The sequence below is a fragment of the Neolamprologus brichardi genome, chromosome 7 (genome assembly GCF_056152115.1).
Source record: "Neolamprologus brichardi isolate AB-2024 chromosome 7, ASM5615211v1, whole genome shotgun sequence".
In the NCBI taxonomy this organism is placed as follows: Eukaryota; Metazoa; Chordata; class Actinopteri; order Cichliformes; family Cichlidae; genus Neolamprologus; species Neolamprologus brichardi.
The window spans coordinates 29043897-29054515 of NC_142110.1; the positions used below are offsets into that span (position 1 = coordinate 29043897).

Sequence of the window (10619 nt, forward strand, 5' to 3'; positions counted from 1 at the left end):
ATGTCTTCATGGTCAACCCTGATTATAAGAAATATTAGCATGTGTAGATTAAATCCTGTTTCAAATTGATTTAAACTTTCTTCAGAATTGCAGGTGCAGCATTTTTCCTCATGATGGCGCCGGTAAGTCTCTGGAAACTCCAACAAGCCACAAGAAGTAAATGTTTTAAAATGTGAGTAATAATGAGAAACCCTAAAGCAGAACTGAAACTCCGTCTGATAAATTAAATCTTTCATTAAAGGTTGCTTGGACTGAAATGTTTTTTTGATGGTTGAAAAATAAATAACTGTAACGTTTTCCAGATGGAGATCTGCAGGATGAAACCATAAACACAGAAAGTCCTCTTAAAAAGGGCAAAAGGTTCAGTCCAGACTCAGACAGTTTCTATCGCCTGTTAGTGAGGACTGTCTCTGGAGCAGAGGGCACAATGTTTAGCCTCCTTCTCTGCATGCTGTCACTTCTTTTTCTTGTCTCTCAAGTACCAAATCTTATATAATATATTTCAAGAGATTAGTTCAATATCAATATTGTAAAATTAACTAACAGTAAACAAGCATGGAAACAGGGTCAGGGGCACAGAGGAAGAAACAGGACAGAACATAAAGGAGTGCAGCAAAAACTAATAAAATATTAAAACCATGAGCCGATCATAAAAGTATAAAGTTTTATTTATTTAAAAAATATATATATTTTATTAGATTATTCTTTTTATTTTTGATCTTTGACAGATGAAAGAGGAAACAATGGCAGAAACGTTCAAAGATGCAGAACGCTGCTGTGAAAACAGGTTAACAAAGATCACAGCAGCTGACATTAAGGGTTTGTTGTGGGCTGCATCAGGCTGAGTCCCTGCACAGCGAGGCACAGAACCTCCAGCAGAACCTCTGGGGGCAGCTCGGGCCGGTCCCAGCCGTCACTCAACTCTTTCAGCTTCTGATCGTTCAAACAGATGAACTCAGCCGCCCAGCGGAGCTCCCCTCCCTCCTGCAGGGGGACGGGCAGGGACTCTGGGAGTTTGGCCCGACCGTCCTTCAGTCCATCCACCTGGAGAAGCAGAGAGGGAGCTGTTCTCAGATCAGATTCAAACATGAGGAAGACTCCGCCCACAGGCTGCTGATAGTGGGCGGAGCTGCTGCTGTGTGCTTTTACATGTGTGGGATTTTCTGTTTAGTTTTAGTTTCTTCTTCTTCATTATAAAAACATGATAGACGATGGTTTAAGGTGTCAGATTACACATGTTCAGTGTGCTGAGTCTGTAGGATAAGGTGTGATGAGCCTGGCAGCTGTTGAGAGGAGCATGTAGATGAATGTAGACAAATGAGTGAATGGACCCACCAGCTGGTTGAGGACTCTCAGAGTGTCTGGACTGCAGCGGGTCAGAAGTGGCGGCACTTCATCTGGCAGAGCTGCTCAAACATGAAGAAGAAAGACAAAGTTTGATGACGATGTGACGAACTGAAACGCTGAAACACTGTGCTTCAGATGTGTCAATAAAACTGTGAGCTGAGCTCTCACACACTCCCAAATCACACCTGAGCACCTTTATCTCAGCCCCACCACCTCCAGCTCACATACCACAGCTCCTGTGGAGGATCTACATGTAACTGGATGGGATAAATGTCTCAGAGCGGGTCAGCTGACTTACTGTCCAACGAGCTGACCAACAGGTGAACGGCATCCTTCACAGCAGTGGAGATGTTTGAGATATCGAGAAGGTCCATGAAGGAGGAGACAGCCTGAGACAAAGTGCCTTCAAATGCTCCATTACTGCAGTGATCCAACTGAGAGAAGCAGAGGATTATTAGTAGTAGTATCAGAGCAGGGTGGTGTTTAGTCATGGAGAACATAAAACTACAGTTATGTCCATAAATGTTTGGACAGAGACAACTTTCTTCCAATTTTGGTTCTGTACATTACCGCAATGAATTTTAAATGAAAGAACTTAGATGCAGTTGAAGTTCAGACTTTCAGCTTTAAGTCAGTGGGTTGAACAAAAAGATGCATAAAAATGTGAGGAACTAAACCCTTTTTAACTCAATCCCTTCATTTCAGAGACTCAAAAGTAATTGGCCAAATTAAATAACTGGAAATAAAATGTTCATTTCTAACACTCTAATGCTGACAAATCTTTGCTGGCAATGACAGCCTGAGGTCTTGAACTCATGGACATGCTGGGTTTCCTCCTTTTTGATGCTCTGCCAGGCCTCTACTGCTGCGGCATCCAATTTCTGTTTGTCTGTGGGCCTTTCTGTCTGAAGTTTAGTCTTCAACAAGTAAAATGCTCAGCTGGCTTAAGATATGGTGGCTGACCGGGCCATTCAAGAATATTCCACTTGTTTGCTTGAATAAACTCCTGGGTTGCTTTGGGTGTAGGTTTTGGTTAATTGTCAATCTGTATTATTAAAAACCGCCCATTTAATTTGACTGTATTTAGCTGGATTTGAACAGACAGTATGTCTCTGACCTCAGAATTAATTCAGCTTCTTCTGTCCTGTGTCACATCATCATTAAACACTAGTGTCCCAGTGCCTACGGCAGCTATGCATACCCAAACCATCACACTGCCTCCATCGTGTATTACAGATGTTGTGGCATGCTTTGGATCATGAGCTGTTCCACGCCTTCTGCATGCGTTTTTCTTGCCATCATTCTGGTTAAACTTGGTTTCATTTGTCCAAAGAATATTTTTCCAGGACTGTGTTTGTTTGGTTTTTTTGAGCCTTTCTATTCTTGAGTCTTATGAGTGGCTTGGACCTTGCAGTGAACCATTTGCATTTACTTTCATTCAGTCTTCTCTTTATGGTAGACGGTGTTGTTCAGTTGGTTGGATGTTGTGAGGTCATGACCTCACAGCCCACTGCCCAGTTTCAGTCATTGTGCAAATGTACTGTTCATAAGATTGGGGGAACCTGCAGCCAGCTGAGAGTGAAGAAGTCACTTGGATAAGTGACAAAATGTTTCTTCCACTGAAAACACTATGTCCAGGTGAACAGAATCCCCTTTTTGGGATTGCCTTACCTGGATGATTGAGCATGCATCAAGACATGAAATGAAGGGGTTTCTCTTCCCCATGGAAATGATTCTGTGATCATCCACCACCGTTGTCTTCTGTGGACCTCCAGGTCCAGGTTGTGCTGAGTTCACGAGTGCTTTCTATCTTTCTCAGGATGTACCAAACTGTAGTTTTTGCCACTCCTGATATTGTAGCAATTGTTTTTTTCTTCTGTTTTTTCAGCTTAAGGATGGCTTGTTGCACCTCCATAAAGTGTTGTTTGTTCGCAGCAAAATCGTCAAAATGCAAGCACCACACCTCAAATGATCTCGAGGCCTTTTCTCTGCTTAACTGACAATGACATAACAAAGGAATTGCCCACATCTGCCCATCAAGTAGCCTTTGAGTCAACTGTCCAATTACTTTTGTAATGTGTATACCCTCAAATGAAAGCTGAGAGTCTACATTTATGTCTGTTATATAACTATAATTGTAACATGTTTCAGTTAATGGGTAAAAAAAAAAAAAAAAAAAAAAACTTGTGCCAGTGTCCAAATATATGGACCTAACTGTACCTGCGGTCTGTAACAGCCCCAAGCCTGTTGTCAGTATTGGTTGTTGGGCCTGTGCATACATAATTTAGGTTGATAAAGATATACCAGCAGCATCCATGGTTCCGATAAGCTTACTAGCAGAGAAATATCAGTAAAGAGCTTTTAGAAATATAATTAAGCAGCAATAACTTTAAGCGATCCTTTTAATCAGTTTCTCACATTGAAGTGGAGCAATTTTGCTTCACTCTTCTTAGTGCACTGAGGTTTGTGAGGATTTATTTATGCACAGGATTCTTAAGATCCTGCCACTCTTACAGTTTTCAGAAATGTGCTGATGTGCTCTGATCATTGACCTAGTTTTGATCTAAGCTTTAGCTGTGGGACAGATGGCCTCACATTTGAATCTTGAATACTCTGGTTTATGGAGGAGTTTATAGTTTACTCTGTTCGGCTGCTTAGACATCTCAGCTGTGTTCTTGGAGTCTTGGAGTTTGTTCAGAAACAACTTTGCAAACCTAAGCTGAGCGTTTCTGTTCTTTTTAGAAAGAAGAGGCTTTCTTCAGGCAACCCTTCTGCACAAACCCCACATGTTCATTCTTTTTCTAATTTTGCTGTCATGAACTTAATCATTTAACATAAGGCCTGTAGAGTCTGAGATGTAGCTCTTGGGTTTGTTGCAGTTTATCTGAGGTTACATGGTCTGACCTGGGATGTCCACTGGTGGGGTAACTGTGGCACTGTGTTAACACACCTGAATGCACCAGATCAGCAAATTGCCAAAACCTTTGCTTTTATACAGGCACTCTCCTTTGCTGATAATCCGCTAGACTGGTGCTTGTTTATTCTTGTGGAACCTTCATTCTCACTGTTTAACCATCTCTTCACTTTTTGTTCCTTGCAGTAACTGATGAAGCATCAGTTGAAGAATTAAGATCAGTGGGAGATGAAACTTCATGATGAGCACAAAGAAGCTTCAGATGTTGTAAATATTCTTCTTACTGTTTGCTCCAGCAGAGAGAGATCATCCCCATCCTCAGCAAGCTCGCTGAGCTTCTTCAGTAGATCACGACAGGTCGACTCAGGAAGATCTGCCAGCGGCTGCAGAAAAGCATCCTTCATCTTTAGTTCTGCGGCAAACACAGAAATAGCAGAACTTATACGATCACACTCAATAAATTAAAGCAGAGTTTGTGCTGTAGGTCCCAAACTCCAAAAACTTCACTCTGATTAATTCAGAACAGGGAAAAGCTCAAACTGTCAGACACACCTTCTTTAATCTGTTGTAGCGTCACACTCTCTATGTCATCGCCAAAGAGTCCATCTGAAAACAGACCTCAAGATTATTAAAAGTGAGAAAGACTTCATGTTGATGTGAACATTAAGACAAACATGGCATCAACTTCAGCCACACGCAGCAACATACCGAGGCCACCTCGAGTCCAGGGTTCACACGAGATCTCTAAATGAGAGCAAAGGACAGAAATTATACTCAGTAACACACACACACACACAAACACACACACATGCAATCAACACAGTGTTGTGCTCTTACTCAGCTTCTCATCCTCTATCTTTATCTCCACCAGGCCGTAAGCAAAGGTGGATTTTTCTGGAACAGTGAAGCTTGTCTTCTCTTTTCTGTGGCCCTAAAACATTTATTTTTTGTTAAATTACACATAACTGCACAATCAATACACAAGCATAGAAGAAACACTATCATTGTTCTCCATTTGCCACACAATTTAGATGATCTTCAGTCTATTTCCAAGAGTTTTGGAGACCTTTGGTCTGAAGTTGCTGAGGTGAAGGGATCGGGTTTACAACAGACAGTTTGAATTCTTCCAAACATTTTAAAGAGCTGCTGCACCGTGAACACCCAAATTCTAAAGCTGCTGCCCTCTTGTTGTTGGAACTGACAGCAGCCTTTGACGTGGTCGACCATGATATCCTGCTATCACAGCTGGAATCATATGATGGCCTAATAGGGTTTGGTCTTCAGTAGTTTTGGTCCTTATCTGGAAGGACTTTTTATGTCAACATGGGCCATCACGGCTCCTCTTAATTATGGTGCACCTCAAAGCTCGATTTTGGGTCCTGCCTTGTTTGCACTGCATATGTTGCCACTGGGATCTGTTTTCTCACAGTACAACCTTTCTTCACTTTCTTTTTTCACTACTTTGGAGATGACTTTGAGATCTATCTGCCTTTAAAAGCAGGGACAGACCCACTTCAGTTATTATTATGTTGGCTTGATGGTGTTAAACAGTGGATGTCTTTAATTTTTAATTATTTTTTTTTATTAAATGAAAACAAAACAGAAGCTGTCATTTTTGGTAACTTCATTAAGCACATTGACAGCAGTCTAGGCCCCTTATCTTCCTATTGTAAGACAATGGTTAAAAACCTCGGTGTGTACCTTGATGGTTGCTTTAAACTGTAGGCAGGTGAGTGCAGTAGTCCAATCCAGCTTTTTTAATTTAAGACAGCTAGCCAAGGTTAAGCCGTACCTTCCAGCTAATGTCTTTGAACGTGTTATTCATCTCTTCGTTACTTACAGACTGGACTACTGCAATTCTTTGTACTTTGGTTTGGACCAGGCCTCTCTTTATCGTCTCCAGTTGGTCTGAAATGCAGCTGCTCGTCTGCTAAATGGCACTAAACAGAAGAAGCATATTATCCTGGGTTTGGCCTCTCTACATTGGCTCCCTTTTCCTTACAGGATCCAATTTAAAATGTTACTTTTTGTTTTTAAATCATTTAACGGCCAAGCGCCTTCTTACCTATTTGACCACCTTTATATTTATGTTCCAAAAAGAACCACGAGGTCCAAACTAACCTTAACTATTTCACAGACTAAACTTAACTATCGTGGACACAGAGGCTTCTGTGTGGCAGGTCCCAAACTCTGGAATTGCCTTCCTCTTAATATTAGATCTGCACAAACACTCAAAGACACACACTTAAGTCTGGCTTTTGACACACTCTGACCTAAACATTTTTGGTTTTAACAGCCTTAGTTGTTGCTGTTGTTTTAGTTTTTTAATTGCTTTTCTATATTTTACTGCATCACTGCATTTTATTTATTTTAGTGGTATTTTACATTGTTAAGCACTTTGTGCAGCATGGACTGTTTGGAAATGTGCAATATAAATAAACTTGACCTTGACCTTAAATGTTACACACAGCTCCATCAGATGATGTCTACAATGGTTCTGGCTGCAGAGCATCTGTTTATGTGCCACTCTCTGGTAAATAATCACGCGACTCTAATAAAATGACCTGGCTACACCATGGGTCAGGCCCGGTGCCAGGGTTTACAGTGCTGGGTATTCTGCCTGCTTGTTAGCATTGCAGTGTAGGAAACAGGAAACCATGGAAACCATGCTCTGTGGCAAATGCTGTTTTCTAGATAGTAATTTGAGAATTATGCTCTTAATAGTTGATGAATTTTTACACAATACTTATTTTTATGACTTTAACCAGTCTGCTACTCAGGAGTTTATTTTGGGGGGGTTATACAGGAACTTGTTTCTTCCTCAAATGTGGCCTTGAAATAGGCCTGCCAGGGACGTTTATGTCCACAAATAGCCTTTGAGTTCCTGAAGTGGAACAAAGTGAGTGGAGTCCTGCAGAAGTGGATTGGATTCCCAGAGTCCTGATGTCCGCAGAATCAGTTTTGATTAAACAATGAGGCAGAAGTTACCAACAGTCTAAATCTGCCGAAGAACTGTGGCAAATTCTCCAAAATGCTGAAGAACCAACCATTCACGTAACTTACAAACAGAGGAACTGAATACGTAAAGAATTCCTGATTCGAATTCATTAACTCAATCACTTTAATCACTACAGACGAATCATGCTGCACCTGCACTCTGGACAGTTTGTTCTTCACAAACAAGTAATCAATTCATTACCAATACAGCTCAAACATGAGTTACTGAAAACAAAGCTGAGCCCAGAATGTCTTCATCCTTTGGAGATTCACTCACCTTTGCAAACAGACTCAGTATCTTTATGCAGGATGCTAACAAGGACCCATCCCTCGTGCACTTTCTAATAAGTGTGACAGGACAGGAGTTGTAAATTGTCTGGTGAACAAAAGCCAGTTTATCCTTTGTTTTCAGTGCCAGCAGGTTCACTTTGTCTGTTTTTATGGTCCTGGAAACAGGAAGCAGCAGCAGAGAGTAAAAGGATTAGCGCATGTTTGGAAAACAGCGATCGCTGAGCAGAGACAGAGCCCTACCCGTCACTGAGCACGCTCCTCAGGGCTTTAAGGTCGACTTTCTTCGACATCATGTTGACGGGCTGAACTAGTCCATCCATGCTGTCAGCGCCTGCATTCACTTCAGCTTCATACACACCAACGTCTTTTCCACCTAACCCTCCTCTCCCGCTCGTCTTTGTTGAAGTCATGAAATTACTCACAAAGGGCTCATCTGTGCACTCTGGAGGGAGAAAGGAGCATCACTTACACATGATACAGTCGTTCTATATATTATGAGGTCAATGTACCACAACACACAGGTCAGCTTAATGAGGGGGAGTTATTTAGGAGACAGAGGCACACCCACCGCCACCTCTGGTATAACTGGAGCATATAAGTAAAGACACACACTCCCAGCTGATTCTCCTTTCTGTGGATTAAGGAATGTATTAGTTCACCGTGACACTGGTGAGCCTGTTTGCCTTGCAGGTCACAACCCATCATCCTCTGTCTTACTTTATCACCCTTCCTCTCTCTCTAGCAAAAGTATTGATGATGAGGGGCAGAGATGTAGGCCCTAGCACCAATAGCTGGCCCATCTGAATAAGATAGATTCTGTGAATTAAGGTCAGCATGTGAACTACAGTATTATATCATCATCACCAGGCTAATGGGACTCAGTCAGAAAAAAAGGTGTATTTATATTGTGTGACACAAAATATGTGTGTGTTTATGCATCTGAATACACACCTGGGCTGAAGTCTTCCAACTCCATGAGCTCGGGCAGACTGAGTTGCATTATCTTGTACTTTTGCACTGGCCAGAATTTTCCTCTGCTGACTTTGACCAGAGTCAGCAGATCTACTTTCTTGATTAGGCTCTCATTATAGATGAGCTCTTTATCTCCCACCTTTTCAATAATTTTTTTGGCCTCAGCTGCAAACATCTTCTGTGGAGACAATAAAGCAAGCACAGCTGTTTTCAGTTCACTGCATGAATTTCTTAATGGTTAATTTGCAGATTTATCCAAATGCTGCAAAAATGATAAACTTTTCCTGCGTCCAGGAAAAGATAGGACGCTGTCTAAGATGCAAATCTAAAAGAATGGAGCCATTTGCAAATCCTTATAACCCAATATTTAATATAAAAGAGTAAAAATAAAGCTATGTTTCTCTGATCGTTACCAAAACATTACAGTATGGAGCCACTCAAAATGCTAAAAGTTCAACATATTAAACGCTGAAACTGAGAAATGTTGTGTCTGTGAAAGGTATCTGATTACAGCACGTCACTCAAAACCATCTGAAAAACAGCCACAATTTATAACCATTTAAATATTTCTATTTGTGTCTCTCAAACCTTTAGTGTTCCCGTTCTCTATGACAGTTATTCTAAAATGTTCCAATTCTTTTGACCATTTTATACAAATAGGAGTTAACCTCCAGTGAACTTTTTTCATCAGCACTGTGGAACTAAGTATTTTCCTAATTGCCTATTTTATTTATCCACAGTTCACTGAAAACATCAGAATGTTGTGATAGGAAGTTGAAATTATAATCAAATCTAAGTAAATTTATTAACAGGTTCAGTAAGCAAGCTCATTAATCCTGTTTTATACTCTTTACATTGACTCCCAGAAGAGATACCAAGCACTCCACGGCCAGGCTTCAGCCTTATTGAACACTCTGCTGCTCACAGACTCGTCGTACCAGATGAAAGCTGGAGGAGAACGCAGCCTTTCAGTCTGTGGCTCCAAGACTGAAACATTTTTGTTTAGTCAGGTTTTTCTGATGTTCACTCTATTCTGCGGCTCAACTTGTTTTTCTATAATATATTATTTTACTCTATTTTGTTGTACAGTGCTTTTTCTGTATGTTCTAAAAAGACTTTACTTTCTTAAAAATAGAAATGTATGGTGCTGCATCGACTCCTACAAACACTGAACCCTCTCATTCTCTTCAGCAATGACCTCATTGTGGTGTGATCTGAAGGTTTTCTGTAGTTATTACTAAATTATTTAAATTCTAAATAATTTCTCATCTTACTCAGATATGTACAGTCTGCTCTGAGCAGAGACATTGTCACTTAATGTGCACATACAAGTGTTTCCTGTGCAGACGTCACATAGCGCTAAAATATCTTCATTATCTCATGTTTAATCTATGGTGAGATATCCGCATTTTTACAGACACAGAGATTATAAACAGCTAAACTACTTTTTAACAAAATACAAGTGTCTCAAATGATGTGTTCACTGATCACACTGCAATCAGGAAACCCATTAGCGCTACAGACATAAACAAGCTTAAGCTCAACAGGGATGCACACGCTGATCCTTCAGTAATAAACACACAAAAGCCTCAAGCGCTGTTTCACCTGCGCTGCAGGATTACGACTGTAGCTTACAGTGGTGGGAGCAGACGCCACTAAAACACCTTGTTGTTTTGGTGTCACTCTGCTGCCTAAAATAACACGAGGTAAGCTGAAACACAGAGCTAGGAAACACTAGTCTTACCGTGCTTGTCCTCAATGCTGATTAAGCTGTTGTTTCGCTTTCTCTGCAGCTTCAGGAGTATCAGGGTCCTCGACCTACAGGAAATGAGTAGTGTGGTGTTTTTAACCTCAGTGCCTGCAGAGTTCAACAGCTGAAAGTTACACTTTTCAAAAAGAGCTACCCTCAAAGGCTATACATTTATTATTAATGACACCTTATTGCACTGATCATATAAAAAGCCATGCTAAGAAATCATATAAAAGCCTTGCTATAATCTGCCTGCAGTGGTTCTTTTATCTGTGGCTCTTATCAGGATAAGAGAAAACAGAAGTTGTCAACTGAATTCGCCTGCCTGTTGTTTATTAACTGCTCATA

General features: G+C 40.9%; 1 protein-coding gene across 1 annotated transcript; it reads right to left on the reverse strand.

The window, feature by feature from the left end:
* Window positions 1–729: 729 nt before the first annotated feature.
* On the reverse strand, window positions 730–10361 carry LOC102792042 (uncharacterized). The gene is made up of 11 exons (XM_087843439.1): window positions 10266–10361; window positions 8501–8699; window positions 7790–7991; window positions 7536–7704; window positions 5099–5192; window positions 4970–5005; window positions 4814–4867; window positions 4546–4673; window positions 1646–1781; window positions 1336–1406; window positions 730–1044 (listed from the first exon to the last, which is right to left on the reverse strand). The coding sequence occupies exons 2-11, from the start codon at window positions 8694–8696 to the stop codon at window positions 814–816; spliced, it is 1317 nt and encodes a 438-aa protein (XP_087699565.1). The 5' UTR covers window positions 8697–8699; window positions 10266–10361; the 3' UTR covers window positions 730–813.
* Window positions 10362–10619: the final 258 nt, after the last annotated feature.